Here is a 20,079-nt window from a genome sequence, read left to right as displayed (position 1 = left end):
TTTTAGATATAGAGGTAGTGTCATGTATAGATATAGAGGTAGTGTCATGTATAGATATAGAGGTAGTGTCATGTATAGATATATATTTAGAGAGTGTGTGTGTATATATATATATATATATATATATATATATATATATATATATATATATATATATATATATATATATATATAGTCTGTTAGAGAGAGAGTATATATATATTTAGAGTGTATATATATATAGAGATATATATATATATATATATATATATATATATATATATGTATATATAGAGATATTTATATATATATATATATCCAGATATTTATATATATAGAGATATTTATATATATAAATATATATATAGATATATCTAGATATAGATATATCTAGATATAGATATATATATATATATATATATATATATATATATATATATATATATAGACGGAGACAATATCCAATCCTGGGTCTTCCAGAAGAACTCCCACTTGGGATCTTAACTTTGTCCTGGGAAAAACTTACTCTGCCTCTCTTTGAACCAGCTGCCTCTGCAAATTTGCAGTTTCTATCCTGGAAGACTGCTTTTCTTTTAGCTATTATTCAGCTAAAAGTATATCTGAGCTGCAAACCTTAAAGGCAGTAGAACCTTTCATTTTCACTCAGATCTGGTTTCTTTGATAACCAATCCCTTCTTTATACCCAAGGTAGTTTCCAGTTTAACCCTTAACCAGGCTATTCACCTGCCTACATTTTTCAACAATCCCCAAAATAAATGGGGAAAGGAATCTCCACTCTCTTGATGTGCATAGACAGCTGAGATTGTACTTGGACAGGACTAAATCCTTTTGAAAATTTGAACAGTTAATTAGTTTTGCTCCTTGGGCTCTGGGTAAAGCTATTTCAAAACAAACCATTTCCAAATAGATTGCTCATTGTAAGGGTTCCCCCTCTGGGTATTAGGACCCATTCTACTACAGCAGCCTCTGCCTCTGCAGCCTTTCTGAGAGGTGTGCCTACCAAGGACATTCTAGAAGCAGCTTCTTTGTCTTCTGTCCATACTTTCACAAAGCATTACAGTCTACCTTTGTTTTCTAAATCCAGGGCTGGTTTTGCCTTTGCAGTTTTGCAGGGCCTCCTTACCAATCCTTAATCTGTGATCCTTTCTATCCCCCCTTTGTCTTCTTACTGGTCTTTGGGAATTAACCCATATGTGAGGACCGCAACAGTGAAACGCTAACATAGTACAGTTGTGTACACTTTACCATCAATGTAGTGTGTATTCACTGTTGCAGTCCTGATTTTCCACTCCATTCCCCCTTTTTTTCTAAGGCACAGACTGGATTTTTATTTTTGTGAGAGGTGTCCAGGGTGCTACCATTCCTGGATTAGCCTTGTTCTGGGGGCTTCTGACAGTTAAAAGCAAGAAAAACTGAGGAAATGGCATTGGCTGCTTTTCCTTTATACCTGACATACTGACATCAGTTTTACAACGGCGGCAGCAGACGTCCTATACCAAGGACTCTGGTATTCGGGCCGACTGAGGGCTACCGGGAGCCAGATAACCCATTTGTGAGGACTGCCAACAGTGAATACACTCAACATCTACATTTATGGTAAGTGTACACATCTGTGCTTTCTCTTATCCCTGTGCCAGTCAGTTGTTTTAGATATCATGTAATGCTTTAGTTCCTCCTGAACTCTTGTCTTCCTGATGTTCATAGTGTTTCACTGTTGCAGTCATTACACTTTGGTTATCCTGTTGGCAGGCGACCCACAGTGGGCCCGAGTTTCAAAGTCTTGGTCCGGTGTCTGTTGCTGTCCCCTCTTCCTTGACGTCAGTGCGCCAGGGGTATAAATAAAAGTTGCAACTTTTGACTGCCTTTCTGTTGTACCTCCTACTTTCATGTTTTCTTAACGCAGCACTACCACCCCTTTATCTTCAGTTGTTTGTTGAGGTTCTCCTGATGTCCTTCATGGATGCATCTGCAGTCATAACAAGTGGGTTGTCCTGTCGTCAGGCAGCCCCGCAGTCGGCCGGATTCCAAAGTCCGGGTCCGGCTTCGGCTGATGTCGACTCCACCCGGCGCCATCTCTGTTGGTCTTCGGTATAAAAGCATCAGCCGACGCCATTTTCCTCAGTCTTTCTTGCCGCATGGCGCCCGAAGCAGAAGCTGTTCGCAAGTGCCGGGTCGGTCGGATCCAGAGATTACTTCTACCCATACTACTCAAGACTTCTAAAGCTAAGTACCCGCTGGGGACTCTTTCTTACCTCAGCCGATGTCAGAAAAGTTAACAATTGTTTAACCTGTGGGAAACAAATACCTCATAAAGATTTCCACTCTTACTGTCTGCCTTGTTTAGGCCCAGCCCACGTAGCAGCCTGTTCGGCCTGTGCCTCTTTCAACCGACAACGCTTAGGCGCAGTCGGAGTTTGCAGAACAGTTTTTCGGTTCTGATTTTGCGCACATTATGCAGTCGGATCCTCCGACTACCCCAAAACGCAAAGATAAAGACCGACACTTTCGCGGTCCGGGTTTCGGCCGAAACCACGGTAAAGCAAACGCGAGTGTCTCTGTTTCGGCCGAAACCGAGAAAACTGATCAAAGTACAGCTGAACCTATTCTTTCAACTGAGGCCCCTGCTACAACTCTTGAATCGACCTCAGAAATTTTACCCACTACGGTGGTTGATTTATCAGACACCATCCCTTGATGTCTCTACCCCAGCACGTGGTGCTGCTAGGCCTCCAGCTGCCATGTCCATTAAGGCCTTCGCCAGGGCTAAAGCAGCCAAGACTACCAAAACAGTGCCTGTTAAACCCCCCACATCCAGGCCCTCTTCTAGTTCTCAAATGCTTTCTTTGGCAGAAGATTTAATTTCTTTAATTAGAGGATCTCAATCTCACCCAGACAGGGCCTCTCAGCCCCAGAGAAGAGACCTAGGCAGAGCCCCTGAGCCAGTGTCTTCTGATGATTCTGCTGATGAATCAGACATAACTGACCAGCCTGAGGCTCCTTCTCCAATTTTGAAGATTCTGATGCTGAAGAATCCATTCCAGCTGCTTCTCCACCAGAAGAATTCTCCTTTGGGGAAACCTTGCATGCCATGCGAGAACAGTTCCAATGGCAGCAACAGGATTTTTCAGACTCCAGAAAAAGACTTAGGACCTTTCTGCACCTCCCACAGCACAGGCCCTTAGCTATACGTCCTGTTCTCTCTGTGGTGGATGATGCTTTCAATGATGTTTGCTCCGCTCCAGATTCTTTACCCCCAGCCAAACCAGACAGATTTTACAGGGTTGCAGATACTCATCACCACCTTTACAAGGCCCCACTTGCAGACCCAGAAACTATATCCCAGGGTCCCAAGGCAGTAGCCGCGACCACAGCTAAAAACCCTATTCCTTCTGAAAGGGAAGCAAGGTCATTAGACAGATGGGGTAAAAAGGTCTACACTTCAGCTACTCTCTCAGCTAGAGCTTTAAACTGTCAGTTTCACATGATACAATACCAAGAGTTTATGCTTGATCAGTTAACTAAAAAACTAACCACTGATGAATCTCTTGATAAGAAATATGTATTAGAGATGGTAAATAACATACAACAGGTTAGCAACCATTCATTAAAATGTGGCTATGATGCACTGGAGGCTTCATTTAGATCAGCCATGACAGGCACAGTGATAAGAAGGCATGCATGGCTAAAGGAACAAGCTTTCATGTTAAAGCTAAGTTGCTAGATGCTCCTATGGACAAGACAAGTTTGTTTGGTACACCTGCCCAGCAGGTTATGAAGAAAATGGAAGAAAAGGCAAAATCTGTTCAAACTGTTAAAGATTTCTTGCAGGTTCAACCCCCAAGGTTTAGCAAGCAGGAACTGGCCTGCCAAAAATTGGTCCTTTCCTGATTCCACAAAATTTCAAAGGGGCAGTAATAGACGTTCCAGAGGCAGAAACCAATCCAGAGGAGGTGCCTACAGAGGACGACAGTGGCAAGGTAACAACAGAGGCACAGACACAGCCACTGCCACTACATCAGCACAACCACAGTGACTTAATCCTAAATCCGCCTACCAGGGAACAAATAGCAGCTCCTCTAGGCGGAAAGTTAACCTTATTTTCAAAGAACTGGCACTACATAACAAAAGACAAGTGGATTTTACAAACCATAGATCAAGGTTTCACTTCCACACTTTACCAGTCAAAAGAGGAATGCCAAATCTACCTCCAAATCAAAAAACAGAGGCTCTACGCCAGATAATGGAGTTAGCAAACATGAGAGCTGTGGAAAGAGTGCCAACAGCAGAACAGGAAAGGGGTTCTACTCCAGACTATTCCTAGTTCCAAGAAAGGAAAAAAGTTGGAGACCAATTCTCGACCTGTCCACCTTAAATACATACATCATTGTCCCAAAATTCAAAATGCTGACCCTACAGCAACTTCTTCCCATGCTGGGCAAGGAGTCTTGGCTGGTAACTCTAGATCTCAAGGAGGCATACCTGCACGCCCCCATTCGACCAATCTGCAGAAGATACCTCAGATTTCTTGCAGGATCAGAGCACTATCAATTCTCAGCATTGCCCTTTGGCTTATCTACTGCGCCCAGAGTATTCACAAAATGCCTGGCATCAGTAATCGCCCATTGCAGACTACAGGGAATTCAAATTTACCCATACCTGGACGACTGCCTGCTACAAGGGGACAACAAAAGCAAGCTGACAACAGATTTACAAAGGGTCATTTACTTGCTACAAGGACTGGGATACACAGTCAGTTTACAAAAGTCAAGGCTGATACCATCCCAAACAAGGACATTCTTGGGCGCGGAATTGGACACAGTACAACAAATGGCATTCCTGACTACAGAAAAACAAAAAACTCCCTCTCTACTTCTTGGCACTAACAAAACTGAACAAGTTAACAGCAAGAAAAGTTCTGCAGGCCTTGGGCTTCATGGCATCATGCATAATCTTGGTCCCATTTGCCAGACTACATATGAGGAAACTACAGTGGTACCTAAAGAATTTATGGTCCCAACACAGACACAGTCTAGAAACAGAAATCCCACTAATTCCATGCTTAAAACAGGAGTTCCTATGGTGGGCTCAGGCATGCCAGTCAAACACAGGCCTACCCTTTCGCAGATGTCAACCAAGCCAGACCATCACAACAGATGCTTCAGACCTAGGATGGGGCCCACATGCTGGACAAATGCGTGCAAGGATTGTGGACACAGGATCAACTTCACCTGCACATCAATCTAAAAGAAATGCTGGCAGTAAAACTGGCAATCCAAAAGTTCAAACCATTTCTCAGAGGGCCAGTTGATGATAAGGACAGACAACACCACAGTCATGTGGTACATCAACAAACAGGGAGGCACTCATTCATACCCCCTATGCAGAATGACCTTGGAGCTGTGGACCCTGGCACTCGGCTACAACATTCAGTTACAAGCAATATTTGTACCAGGGAAAGACAATACTCTAGCAGAGATATTAAGCAGAACCACTTCGGATGCCCACGAATGGAAGCTGCACCCGGACATCTTCAAAACCATCTCAAAGAAATGGGGAATGCCACAGATAGACCTATTCGCATCACCTCTCAATCACCAGCTCAAAAAATTCTGCACAAGGACATTCCACCCACTAGCATGGAAAGTGGACTCACTCTCCTTCAACTGGAAAGGCCTAACAGCATATGCATTCCCACCTCTTCCTTTGATACACAAGGTACTACTAAAAATCAAGGAAGAACGTCCAAGGATAATCCTGATAGCTCCAAACTGGCCAAGACAACACTGGTACCCACTACTGAAGAGCATGTCTCGGAACAAAATGTGGCCAATACCTCTGATGCCTTTGATGTTAACTCAGAACAACTACAGCATCATACATCCAAACCTAAAACGCTGCAACTGACTGCATGGAACATCACATAGCAGCAGCTAATCCAGAACTTTCCCAAAGAGTTAAAGACATTATTCTTGAAGCACGCAGACCTTCAACAAGAAGGAACTATGCTGGAAAATGGAAAAGGTTTGTCATTTGGAGTACGGAAAGAGGAAAAGATGTGTCAAACATAGATATGCCTAACATTCTGGAGTATCTGGCGAACTTCTTCATTCAGGCCTGTCCTACTCCTCCATCAAGATACATGCATCAGCTATTTCAGCAGAATACAGCTTTGATCCACCTGTTTTTTCGCACCCTTTGCTCAGGCAGTTCCTCAGAGGAATCAAGAATGTAAAACCTCCAAGGAAACCACCATTACCAGCTTGGGATTTAAACTTTGTGCTAGAAAAGTTGACACTATCACCCTTTGAACCAGCAGCAACAGCAGACCTACAACACCTGTCATGGAAAACTGCTTTCCTACTGGCAATTACTTCAGCAAGGAGGGTTTCAGAACTACAGGCCTTAATGGCAGTGCAACCCTTCCTAATCTTCCACCAAGATAGTGTCCATGAGGACTAATCCTACATTTATGGCCAAGGTGGTATCCAGAGTGTCTTTAAACCAGGCAATCCACCTACCTACCTTCTTTCCCAACCCACAAAACAGAGGGGAAAGAATACTGCATACCTTGGATGTACAGACAGCTACGCTACTACTTGGACAGAACAAAAAATAGCAGAAAGACTGACCAACTTTTTGTAGCCTATGCAACAGGAAGGGAAGGAAAAGCTATTTCCAAACAGACAATCTCCAAATGGATAGGAAATTGCATACGATACTGTTACTCCTTCCATGGAAAACCAATTCCACAAAACATAAGACCTCATTCTACAAGGGCAACAGCCACTACCACAGCCTTCTCACGAGGAGTGGCAACCAAAGACATTATTGAGGCGGCTACTTGGACCTCCGTGCATACATTTGCCAAGCGTTATAATTTGCCTCTATATTCCAGATCCCGAGCAGGGTTTGCCACTGCTGTGCTGCAAGGGATCCTAAACACACCATAATCTACTTTTATCCTCCTCCCCTAGTTGGCTATGGTATTCTACCCACTTGTTATGACTGCAGATGCATCCATGAAGGACACAGTACAGTTTTGTACCTACCATAAATGTAGATGTCCGAACTGGATAGCATCTGCAGTCAGGATTACCCTCCCTCCTTCCCCTCTGTGGTACTCCTAGGGTGTTTACCCTCCTAATAGCTAGCTGTTGGGAGTCTTTATGGTGTATTTGTTTGTATATATGTACATATATGCTTGTGTTTACCTCTATCTATTTGGAAACATTGGCATCTATCCAAATTTTAGCCTGCAAGAGGGCTACTGGCATCTGGGGCAAGAAACACTGAGGAAAATGGCGTCGGCTGATGCTTTTATACCCGAAGACCAACAGAGATGACGTCGGGTGGAGTGCGGCATCAGCCGAAGCCGGACCCGGACTTTGGAATCCGGCCGACTGCGGGGCTGCCTGACGACAGGACAACCCACTTGTTATGACTGCAGATGCTATCCAGTTCGGACATCTACATTTATGGTAGGTACAAAACTGTACTTTCTGTCTGCTGCACTTACTCCCCTGCTTGGGTTATATTAAATATTTTTTCCTCGTTTTTTTTTATGTCCTTAGTTTGTAGTGCTTTAAGTGCTCCTCTTTCCAGATCATTATAGCTTTTAGTATCCTTTCCCAAATGTCTGAGACGTTCTTGTATTGCCTCTTAAACATCTGTGGCCTATACACATCTTCACTTTTAGTCTACCCACCCCCAGTTGTCCTAGATGAACTGCTAATGTATGTGTTTTACCAGGTCATATTCTGTGCTACAGTCTTTGATAATAAGGTACTACAGTCTTGTTCCTTCAAGTTTATCTTAAATGTTGACTCCTCAGGTTAGCTGTTTGGCAGTTTGACCCTACAACTGATCTTATTTTCTGCTTTGACACTTGTGTTGTATATGCCTGGCATTGAACCTTGGTTCTAGCAAATCCCTGTCCAGTTTCTGCCTTTATCTGTGTGGTTCTTGTTTGGTTTGCAGTGGAATAGCTTTGAACCTCAGACCTATGTTGAGGCCCAGTATAGTGAAATGTAGGCTTAAGTTACCTACTAGTAGACAGTATTTTCAAGTTTGGGCGACACTAAACAGAATGCAGTTTCTGCCTTAAACTGTCACATTTTACTAAATTGTACCTACACCTCTTTGACATGTGTTCACTTGGCTTTTACTCCTTAAATATGCATGTTCCCTTTTTCACACATGGGCTATGGAATTAAAATTTGTGACCCAAGTAGGCTGATGTTACTGCATTAATGTACAGTTTGTGCATTTAGCCTTTCTTAGCTAACATTGTGCTTGGCTTTTTTCCTGAATCTAGTTAACATCATGCCTTTTGTGGTGATTCTGTTAGATAAATCCAACAGCAATAGTAGTTTTTCAAGCGCTGCATACCCTTAAGGTTGCAGCCCACTTCTGGGAGGTGCAGCACATATTTTCTGAATGTTCACGATGCATGTCTGCACCCAAGAGCATCAAGGAAATGATCACTAGAATCCTTTTCCTGGTTAGGGATCGCTCTCAAAATGTTGGTCTTTTTGTTTCATTTTAGTTTGACCTAGGTTGGTCCCAGTAGATGTGTGGGTACCTTCAAGAATGTTCTAAAGCATAACAATGTCCAGAAATTGTTGCATATGTGATTGCGGAGTCATAACTGTGGCTTATCAAAATTATGATTCTAGCAGTGGCTTGCCTTGCAACATTGAAGGCTTTAATAAAACTAAGAAAATTGGGTAATGAGACATCAGCTGCAGTTTTCATCAGTTGACAGCAGCTCAAGGGAGATTTTGCTGATTGCTGCTTTCACTTGTGAAGTGACTGCCTTTCACTGTTGTCCCACCATGGAGTTTGTGTGTAGGTTAGTAGAGTTGAGGATGATTTGGGGGAGTTGGTGTGTAGGTTAGTAGAGTTAAGGATGATGGGGGGGGGGGGGGGTTTCTCCATGCAGAAAAGCTTGTTGCTGTTGGCTGAAAAAAATCTTCATGCTCATGTCCGTAGGAGTAATTATGAATTTGGAATGTGTTTTGTTTTTTTTCCCTCCATTGGTGGAAATTCTGGATGTAATAACCCAACTTGTCTGATTACACGAAACTAGTAGGACTAATATCCCAGATGTCAGAAGTGCTCTGTTTTAAAACTGTTGCATTCTATCCCACAGCCTGTTGCATCTTCCTAATGGTCACTTTCCCACTACAGAAGTCTGATGCTTGAAGGAAATTAGCATGACTCGAGCACTCCTTTTTGTCTTAATAGTGCAATTAAATGATTAAAAGGTGTAAGCTTCTCTTTGCTACCTGTACTAAACACCCCCAACGTTGCCTCTTCTGCTTCATATTTAATATTGCTTTTTTTTGCATGTGCTGCTGTTGCTGACCTCAACTGTCCCTTTGTCGTAGACTGTCCAGTTAAACAACCATAAACTGTTGCACATGCACAGCATGTTTTTTTCTGTATTTCCATCTGTGCTGCATATTTTAGTGTGAAGGGGGAGTGTGGTACACTATTGATCTGTTATTTCCCAGCATTGAAATGAAAAAAGCAAACCTAGGCACAGAGTAGTTTTGCCCACTCCCCAGCACACACAGTGGCGTTGTGTTACATATGACTGCCCTCTGCGTCTGAAAACATTTCTGCATGGTCTAATGTGAGCTGTATTTCTGCCTTTATTTTTTCAGGTCTGTGTGCTCTGGTCGGTGCATCTTGGTATGGAAACCAAATAGTTAAAGACTTCTACAACCCATTCACTCCTGTGAATACAAAGTAAGTTTACTGAATGTAGCATAAGATTAAATTAAAATGGCGTTTATTTGACTATTGCAAAACTAGTGTGGGCGTATTTATTCTTGCTGGCTGTAGGAGAATGGGATGTAATGGAGTACTCCCTCCAGTGGAATTGAATTGTTTCATTAATTTTTGGTCACTGGGAAGTAGAAGAGACCATCCGCATTAGTGTAAATGCCAGTCTTGGGCACACTGGACTGCTGACCATGGTTGTAAGTGTACAATTTTCTAAGTAAAGTATGTTGGAAAATAAGGCACTATGTGGTTTTAGTCATCCACACCCAAATAACTGAATAAAGAAGCTCTGCCCCTTTTTATAGGAGTATACACCTTTAGTGGTTATGCATTTAATGCACTGTTAGTGTGAAAATTGTTACTGCTAGTAAAATGCATCAAAGTCTGTAGTGGAATATGTTTTGACATGCAGTGTACATTTAACATTCTTGAGATGTCTTCATGTACTTTGTGGCAAGTTCTGAAGTTTCACACAATCAGAAGATTGTTTTTATATTGGTGAGCAGTAAGTGTCCCTTATATGACTTGTCATGCAAGTTCCAAGTCCTTCATGAGTAATGTTTCTCTAGCTTCACTTTTAAGACTGTTATAGTTTGCCAACTTTTTTTGCAGGGAGTATTATGTAGGGAAGTTGAAGCAGGGCTTAATGTTAAACTGCCAGTCATCTGAAACGGACATTTCTTTTTGACATGAGACTGGAGAGTTGAAGTAGGACACCTAGAAGCATGCTTTCTCTCACCATTAGGCTACTGACTGCTCACAAGGAATGATCAAGCCATAATCCTAGCATGGTATTCTGAACATAAAAATGATTTGGCATTGTGCATCATGGTGTAGGCTTAGTTTATTTGTATCCTTTACTTTTATGCATAATAACTAGATTGAGAGGATTACACAGCCTGTGTACCTTTTGAAGCTATCATTCCTTGTTCCTGTGCGTTTTCAATACTTGTTAATTGGAGGCCACATTCCTATAATACCACAGCAGGTTAGTGTGACATGGTTCCTGAGGGCGCAGGCACACTGTTCTCGCTATGTACTTGTTGATATTTGCATCCCCCAAGTTTTGTGGTCCCCTTTTCACTAGAAGTGCCCATACTTGTTAAAGGACACAACTTGCTGCCTAGTTAAGCCTGTCAATATGATCACTGAGTGTACTACAGGCCAGTGTCCCTTCTGAGTTTTGCATAAGCTATTCGTGCAGTTAAATGCAAAAAGTCTGGCAGATCAGGTTCCAACAAGCGCAAAATCCATAGCACGAGTATGTAAAGCAAAAGTTTTTAATGTAGAAAAAATTAAATGAAAGCGCTTACATTATTTTTTTTATAAAGTGTTCACTTCAGACAAAGCTGTAGGACAAGGCAGACATTTAAATATACAGATGCATCTAATTGGGCACAGGGAAATGGCCATCACAAACCTGACTTGAAAATTAACCCTTTAGTCTCACAATTCATACTGTTGAATGGGTGTTAAAATACACTATTTAAAAACATATTTAAACCAAAACCCACAATCAAAAAGCACATTACTTTGCTTCATGCAATTGTCTCTTTCCAGGGCTTTAAGCTTTAGGACAGAGATAGAAGTCCTGTCATTGATGCCAGGCCATTTATCTGTATGTAGCAAGATCTGCCATCTAAGTTCCTTTAGTTGTCTTTTTAAACCCATTGTAGGTGCCCATATTCCAGATAACCTGGCAGGTGGAGACATTAGAACATCAGTTGAGCAAGAAAATCCTTTCCTTAAATCCTTTATCGCATACAGTTGAGCAAGAAAGTCCTTTCCTTAAATCCTTTATCGCATACAGTTCTGATTCTTCCAGTTTAAGATGGATTTTTAACAAGAATTGGAACATTTTAATGGAAGACACTGGTATTGGCTCTCATCTAGGTGTTACATACAGGGAAGGGAAGAACTTAAAAATCTCCTTAAAAATAGACAAGTTCAGAACATGACAGGCCGTTCAGGTACTCGTACGTGTGGTTCATGTAACTGGTGCCACAAGCTTGAACCTGGAGCTACGTTTACTATAACATTGAATATAACATGAAGGGGAGATATAATTGTTCTTCGAAAGCAGTGATATGTATTGCTTTGTGACCATTGTTCTGTTTTCTATATAGGAAAAACAGTTTGCCAGTAGGATTTATGAGCATGACTATGCCATCAGGAAGACCAACTTTAATGCTCTAGCTAAGCACATTCACAAGAATATAGACCACAACCACAATGGCCATGGACCATGTTGACATTGGTGATTTTTAAAAAAAAAAAAAAAAAACTTGGAGCACACTTAGAACTATAGGAACTTAGATGGCAGATCTTGCTACATGCAGATAAATGGCCTGGCATCAATGACTGGACTTTTATCTCTCCTGTCCTAAAGCTCTGAAAGAGAGAATTGCATGAAGCAAAGTAACGTGCTTTTTGATTGTTCCTTAGAGCAAGTTAATATCTCCTTAATCTTTAAAGTGTAAACACTGAATTTGTGTCAAAACATTCTTATTTGACAAGGTTTTGGTTTAAATAGGTTTGTATTTTAACACACGTTCAACAGTATGAATTGAGATTAAAGGGTTAATTTTCAGGTCAGGTTTGTGTCCCTGTGCCCAATTAGATGCATCTGTGTATTTAAATGTTTGCCTTTGAAGAAGTTTACACTGTTATAAGTGCTTACATCTTGTATATATTTTCAACATTTTTACATTATGCTTTGGATTTTGTGCTTGTTGGAACCTGATCTGCCAGACTTTTTACATTTTGTGGTTTACTTTTGCCTTTTGGTTCTACAGTTTCTCATTCATGCAGTTAATTCCTGCCTACTTAAACTTGCCAGTGTTAGCCCGTTTTATTCAGGTGGGAAAACTGAATTCCGTAATGTTTGTGTCCTGCCTCTTACTATGCGAGCCATGTTCCTAGATTCCTCTTGGTCAAGAGATCCAAGGATGAGCAGTGGCAGAGAAATGCTGTTTCAGGTGTCACAAGACGGATGTTGCCATTCATATTAATCATGAACTAGTTTTGGCCTCCATTTGTATTTCTCCTTTTGCTACTTTTAAGTTCCACAGTGCCTTAGTGGCCTCTTTCTACTTGTTTAGCATTCCATTCAGGATACAATGGAGGCTGAGCTAAAGTTTCTTCACTTCATTTGTTTTGATAGTGTTATAATTGGAATGTGGGTCTTTCACAGCATTTCACTGTTTGTCACCCCATATAAGTCAACTGTTTGCCCCTTGAGCTCCTAGTGCATCTTTTCACTGTTCACACACATGGCTCTTTCTAAATCTTGTTGGACTTGCTGGGTTGTAGACCATAATTCAGCTTCCATCTAAGTTTCCTGTATCCAATCTCCAGGAATCGCACTTCTGATTCTTGAGCATTTTCCATGCAGTTTTGTGTGGGGTTCTTGCATTACTAGGTAGTTGCTGACCATGCTCTTGTGCTCTGCACAATTCATAATTTTTATCGAGCTCCTGCAGTTGTGGATCCAGTGCACACAGAGGTCCTACTCCGGCCTAGGAGGCCATGTACTGCTTCTATTATCGTTTTTCTACGCTTTCAGACCAGATCTTGAAATTGAGAACAAACTACCCAAACTGGTGCACTCTGTTTAACATTGCCTTGGTCACTTCTAGGAGAGAGAGTTCTTCAAGGAACAGTGGTATTATCCGGCCTAATGCACACTATAGATGTACAGGCAAGACATCCTGTGACTGTCTTCTCCAAGGTTTTTAAACTTTGCGTTTAGCAAAAAGATAAGATTTCTCACCTGAGCTTTCAGTTTTTAATTTACTTGAGTCTTAGCCCAGAAGTTGAAATGTTAAACTGCAACATCAAATGACTGTTTTTTTATGTGCCAAAAAGTGTAACTGTTTTGAGTGAAATTGTCAAGTAAAAATGTATATTGGACAGGAAAACCATTTAAAAAAAAAAAAAAAAACTTGGGTATGCCTTTTGGGAGCTCAAAGTTGAGCATCATGCCCACAGAATTTTAAAACTGTGCCAGATAACTGCCTGCTGCAGTATCCTCATTCCTGTGATGAAATATTTGCTGTGCTTTTCAATATGCAAATACTAATCCGAAATTAAAAGGCTACTATGGAGACTCCATGTCCATTTAACCTATAAAAAGACATGGGAGTGCATTTGCAAGATGCTAATCATTCTCCCTGCTGCAGTTATGCCCAAGCCACCACAGCCATCTAGATTCCAAAAGCTGTGGCTGCATTCCTCATTTTCAGTGTGGCTGCCAATTTTCCTCAACCCTGAGGAGAGCGAGAAATTGCCATCTGTGAAGAAACTTAAGTACTTGCCACTTCATGAAAAAGGCAGGTCAGACTTCCGAAGAGCAGCAGCTGGCCTTTGGCTTCATTCTGACAACTACGTCCCCTTTTAGGGAACCCCTCCACACAATTTTACAATTTAGAGCTAATGCTCCCATTGCCAGATGGGGAATATTTGTTTGTCACTGAAGTGACTCCTTGCGTTGTACGAAAATGGGAGGCTATAGGGGTTGTGAATGGATGTTTGCTATGTTTGGCCAGTTAGCAGGGCTGTCCATCTAGGCAATCTGGTATCCTAACATCAGAAGTTCTTTGTTGGGGACCATTATTTTTAGCCTCTGCTTATTTGGGGTATATATTTGAGAATGCACTACAACTTTGTTAGCATGTGGAAGAGTTTGAGCAGGAACTACTGTGAGATGTTGGTGTTTCAGGTTACTGTGCCAACTTGCCTGCCACTCTTTGTTTTTCCTTAGACTGAATTTTATATGCAGGGGTTGTGTGCTTGTGCATTACAGTATTTAGTCTGCTTGTGGGCAGTATTTTTAAAAAACATGCCTTCTGTCATATTCCAGCTAACCTTGCCACATATCCCTACATCTGTTGCTCTGACTTTTCTTTCTTATAAAGAAAAGTTGCCAAAGAGCCCTTGCCAAATCTGCAGACTCTGCCATTACCATGAACCAGCTGTCAGCCACGTCCTCTACCACTATTCAGTGTTTAAACCATGTATGGGAAAACAATCTTTCTTGAGGTCACAGTGGTCTGGGATGGCGGTGCTGCTTGTTGTGGCTTGGGGAAGAAACTGTCTGCAAGGCACACCTTCCTTCTTAGCTTGTTATTGGGGGTACCTGAAAAGAAACTAGTTTAGCATGTTCATCAGAAGGCATTCTCTGTTAGAGACCTGGAATACAACATATGTAAATCTGATTAGCAGAAGTATTCTGAGGAAGACATGTCAGATTTTGACATGGGTGGGGGATGGGGTTTTCCTCCAGAATCTCAAGCCCAAATTTCAGATTGAAGAAACCATAGTGCTCGCAATCTCCTTTGGTGGTCTTTTCTTTTTCTCAAGCAACAGCCAGGATGAATTGATGTGTTTTTGTATGGTAGCAGATGAGTGCCCCCCCCCCCCGAATTAAGGAAATGTTACAAGTAGATATGCCTCGTTTTACACCGGTTCCTCTACTAGTGCCAATCCTGGAAGACTTTCTTGATTTCTGTTTGGAGTAAAACCTATTCACAACCTGCAGTCCCCCAAAAAGGTTTTGTAAAGTTCCTCAACTGACTAAACATTTTCTCACTTAGTGTCTAACCCTTTTGACTTTTTCACATCTTTGCCAGTTGAACAGGCTGGTGTCGTCCAACCTTTCCCCTGAGGACATGGAAGGGAGGGTTTTGGACCGATTTCATTAGAAAAGCTTTTTCTTTCAAGTTAAGAATTCGTAACTGTCAAGACGTATGTGAATTTTTTTTGTCCAGACAATCTGAATCTGCTACCATGTTTCTGTGAATCTAGTACTTGTATTAGAAAGGTAGAATTCAGATTTCTCAAGTCTCAACATAACTTGGTGTGTATTACGACTTGTGCAGAAACTCTGTGGCCATAACTGCTTCAGTTTAGAGGTATGCCTGTATACATTTTTCTTTGTATTTGAAGCCTTTTCTGCTACTCTTGAGTCTTCATGCTGTTTGAGTGTGGGAAATGGATTTCAAGGAGTTTCCAAGGTTTTTCAGGCTTCTCCCCTTTACAAATATTCTAGATCCTCTCACATCTAAAAATTAACAAACCTTACATTCTCAAACCAGAAATATAGCTGGCAGGAGGGGAACAAGATGATAAGGCTACATTCCAAAACTGGGCAGTTGTACCACTTGAGTTGCTATACCAGCATCCCCCCACCATCTTTAAAAATCTGTCCCAGCAACTGGCTGTGTACATTTCCCCATTGACAGATTGTTGCATATTCTTGGGTGCAAGTGGTTCAAGAGGGATACAGTTTAGTGTGGGGAGAATTCCCATGAAAGACTCTTGTATCCAGTGCAAACAGAATCCTGTGTTCCTCCACACTCTCTCTAGTAGTGGCAGAACTGGCGCTATTAAATCAAAGGAGAAAAGATTTCTGTTCTACAATGTTTCTTGCCAAAGAAAGTCATTCTAGATGTTTAAAATTCCAAGATGTTGACCCTTAGTCTGTTGCTTGCCAATTCCTGGGAAAGCTTTGGTAACATTAGATTTAATAGATGCCTGCCATCACCCATAGCCAAACGCGTCAGGAAATTTCTCCGTTTCTGTCACATCCTGTTCTCTGCATAACCCAAATCTGTTGCTCCAAGGGTTTCTTGTTCAGTCCTACCTAATTCCAGACTGAATTGTTTCCTTGATTACATTACTTCTCTACTGAAGAATCTGGAGTGAATTATTTTGTCCCAATTACACAAGATTGTCCATTAAATATGTTTGTTCTTGGGAGTCTAACCAACATATTTGGTGGACTTTATCTGAAGACTTTCCTGACCTTCTCGACGCACTTCAGCTAGAGAGCATTTTCAGATCCCTCTTCTAGTTATACATGACAGATTCACTGGCTTCTAAGGAAAAAAGAAGTGGGCACTTTTATTTTTATTTTAAGTAAAGCCCAAGATTGGAATCTAAGATTCTAAAGAAACTGCAAATTCATCCCTCCCCTTACAAAGCCAGTCTGCAACTACAGACTCCTCATTTTCTTGGGTAATAAAGATGCAAGGCCTGTTGGATTCCTCGTAGACTAAAGACATAAATGTCAAAATAGCTGGCTGTGATTCATGCATTAAAATCTCCTCTGTGGTCCCTGGGATCTCTTCCGGTGATTGTACATCGCAGTGAGTACATCCAGCAAGGGTCGGGTGGGAGAATACTGGGTCATTCCCTCTGCGTGCTGGTAGTGATGGCTTGGGAGATGGCTCTTCACTCAGTGACCCTTCCATGCATCTTGCATTCCATCAGAGCAAAATATAGTTGACAAGCTGAACAGGACCGGGACAGACACTCACAACTGGAACTGTTCCCTCTGCCTCTTTCCATTTGAGGAACACAAGTTAATTTATTCACCTTTCAAAAACTGACAACTGAATAAGTTCTGCTCCAGGACTCCTTGCAAGTTGGACTGAAAAAACATGCATTTTTATTGTAGACAGGAATGTTTCATGTATTTTCGTCCATTTCCACTGATATCCAGGGGTAATTGTAAAGTTTCGTAAGGAAACTCTAAAAACAAGTTATGGTGACTCCTTTTGGTTCTCCTGTTGGTTCTCTCTTGTGGTAATTGCTTTTGCCAAATTCTAAAAGCTTCCTCACAAACTGGACCTATTCACACACAAGGGGAGTTTGATGCACCTCATTCTCAACTGCAACTGGCTGCCAAGAAAATATAAAAGCTAACAAAATTGTATCCCTTTCAAAAGGATGTGCTGTAGGTACTAAAGGTGGCCAGAAAAGTGCAACTAGGAAATTGAATGTGAGCAAATGGAAAATATTTTCTAGTGGGCCTAGCCAGTAACCAGGGCCTTAAAAGGGAATACATACCCCTAGTTACTAGCCTGTAGTTTTGTCCTTTTTACATGTGGCCATTTCAGCACGTCTGCCCATAACTCCACCCCATCACCTTTGTTTCTTAAACAATTCTTGAAAGGTATTTTCTACATGAGGACTCTAGAAAGGTGGCAGCTCGCTCTTAGGACCTTTGTTTTGGTGAAAAGTAACTGTGCTTCCATTTGAACTTGCTCATGTGGCAGTTTTACAGTTTGACTAAGAATGGTTTTTGCTGATGTCTGTCTGAGAATAATCAGTTGCAAGCTCTCGTGGTAGGTGAACCCTTTCTTGTATTACACAAGGAAAAGATTACTTTAAGATAAAGTCCCTTATTTATTCCCAGAGCAGTCAGTCTTCTGGTGTTCTACCTAGAACCTCAAAGCCAGGGAGAAGTCTGCATACTCTAAATGTATATAGACAGCCATCTTGACACAACTAAATCCCTTGGAAAAGCTGGTCAGCTCTTTATTTTGACATGGGTTGAAATAATGTAAATATATTTTTATATATACATTTTTGCTCCTTCCATAACTAATCGGTTGCAGACGGTATCAAGGTACAGGCTTAGAACATTGATTTCTACAGTGACTTACTGGAAATGGGTTGGCTCTGGACTCTAAGCATTCTAGAGATGGGTACTTGGTCCTTTATTTAAATTTATTCAGCATTACAAACTTTATTCCTTTTCCAAATCCGAGCTGGCTTTGGTACTCATGCCTTTCATTAAAAGGCAAAAGTATCAATTGGCTGCCTTTCGCATTAAGGTTTAATGTTCAGATAACGCACAATTGTACTGATCAGTGTTGGTAAGCTCAAGAAATCTCCATGGAGAATATTGACCCTTTATAGGAGGAGGGGTTCTTGATGTAGGGTAGTGTATCATGAAAACTTTGTCAGCAGAAGGAATGTTCATCTCTGGTCTGTACATCTCTAACTGTGAATGCCATTAGAGGGTGGTACTGTTGGTGTGGTGTCGAACAGTTAATGCTGTGGGCAGATGTTCGTGTTTCACTGTTGCAGTCATTGCATTTGGGTAATCTGCTTGCAGGTTGCCCTCAATCGGCCTGATTAAAAGTCTTGGGTTCTGCATTGGTTGCTGTCCCTTCTTCCATGACATCAGGGGTATAAAACATGCAGCCAATGCAAATGCATCCGTCTTTCTTGCTGTGCGGTGCCCATTGCAGAAGCAGTTTGCAAGTGCCGGTTGGCCAACTGTTAAAATTTTCATTTTCGGGTTTCAGAACCGAAGTCTTAAACTTAAAGATAAGTACCCCATTGGGGAAACTTTTTTTTCTTGCTCCTTACTGATGTCAGTAAAAGTTAATGGCATTACTTGCAGAAAGCAAATACCTCATAAGATTTTCATTCGTACTGTATCCCTTGCCTAGGCCTTGACCACGACATACCTTGCTGTAGGTTTTGTGCTTTATTTAATCAGTGCACTATCAGTCTGTATATTTTTGCCTCTAAATATTTCGGTTCTCTGTTTAATTCAGAAATGTCATCTGTTAGCCATCCGACTACTGGGATTCTGAAAAAATGGAAAGAAAGACGGGCCGCCGAGGTCCAAAACTGCTAAGCCAGTTCGCAGGTACTCAGTGACAAGCCCCTGATACCCGCTACTTCTGATTCGTAAGCCTCTACTGAGACCTATTCGGAGTCCTTTATGCTGCGAGATACTTCAACTATGGAACACACTGATATCTCTACCTTGGATGGGTCCAGAGCCGCTGTGCAGGCACAGGCTTCTGAAGGTGTATTCAGGCCTACAGACTTGCATATTAAATCGATGCCTCCTTCATTACTAAGGCCTAAGTCTCTATCCATGTCTAAAAAACTGATGCCCAGGCCACATGCTCAAGCCCCTATGCCTAAAAAAAAACAAATGATAAAAATGGCTGAAGATCTAATAACTATAATCGGGGGTAGTTTAACCCCCCCCCCCCCCAAGAGGCCTAGGGCTGAGCTTGATTATGAATCCTCTGATCAGGATTCTGTTTGTTCTGACTTACCTGGATTTGTCCTTACCTACTTATGAGGATTCTGCTGCAGAGGATTCTATTCCCTCTGCTTCCCCTTCTGAGGATTTTTCTTTTGGGGAAGCCTTACATTCTTAAGGGAGCATTTTCACTGGGAAAGCCAGGAATTTTCTGATTCAAGAGGCTTAGGGATTTCATCCTACCTTAGCATAGGCCTTTGGCTATTCCTCCTGTACTAGACATTGTTGATGTTTTCGGTATCCGGTATGGCCCTTGATTCCCTGCCTCCTGCTCCTAGTAAACCTGACTGATACTACAGGGTTCCTGAGTCCCACAAGTTCCTTTTCAAAAATCCTATTGCAGATCCAGAGACCATTTCTCAGGGGCCCAAGGGCATTAAGGCTTCTACTGCTAAAAATCCTACCCCTTCTGATAGAGACTCCAGGGCGCTGGA

The 20,079-nt window shown here is 41.7% G+C and overlaps 1 protein-coding gene across 1 annotated transcript in view; it reads left to right on the top strand.

Annotated features, from left to right (window-relative positions):
- CLDN7 (claudin 7) overlaps positions 1-20,079 on the top strand; it is a 132,640-nt gene that overhangs the window by 85,234 nt on the left and 27,327 nt on the right. Inside the window, exon 3 of the mRNA XM_044076716.1 lies at positions 9,669-9,753. Within this exon, the coding sequence (XP_043932651.1) occupies positions 9,669-9,753 (85 nt within the window). The remainder of the gene's footprint in view (positions 1-9,668; positions 9,754-20,079) is intronic.

The sequence above is a fragment of the Protopterus annectens genome, chromosome 7.part0, assembly GCF_019279795.1.
Source record: "Protopterus annectens isolate FY-2018-M chromosome 7.part0, PAN1.0, whole genome shotgun sequence".
NCBI lineage: Eukaryota > Metazoa > Chordata > Ceratodontiformes > Protopteridae > Protopterus > Protopterus annectens.
The sequence above is the reverse complement of the archived record's forward strand: the minus strand, read 5'-3'. Positions and strand labels throughout refer to the sequence as shown.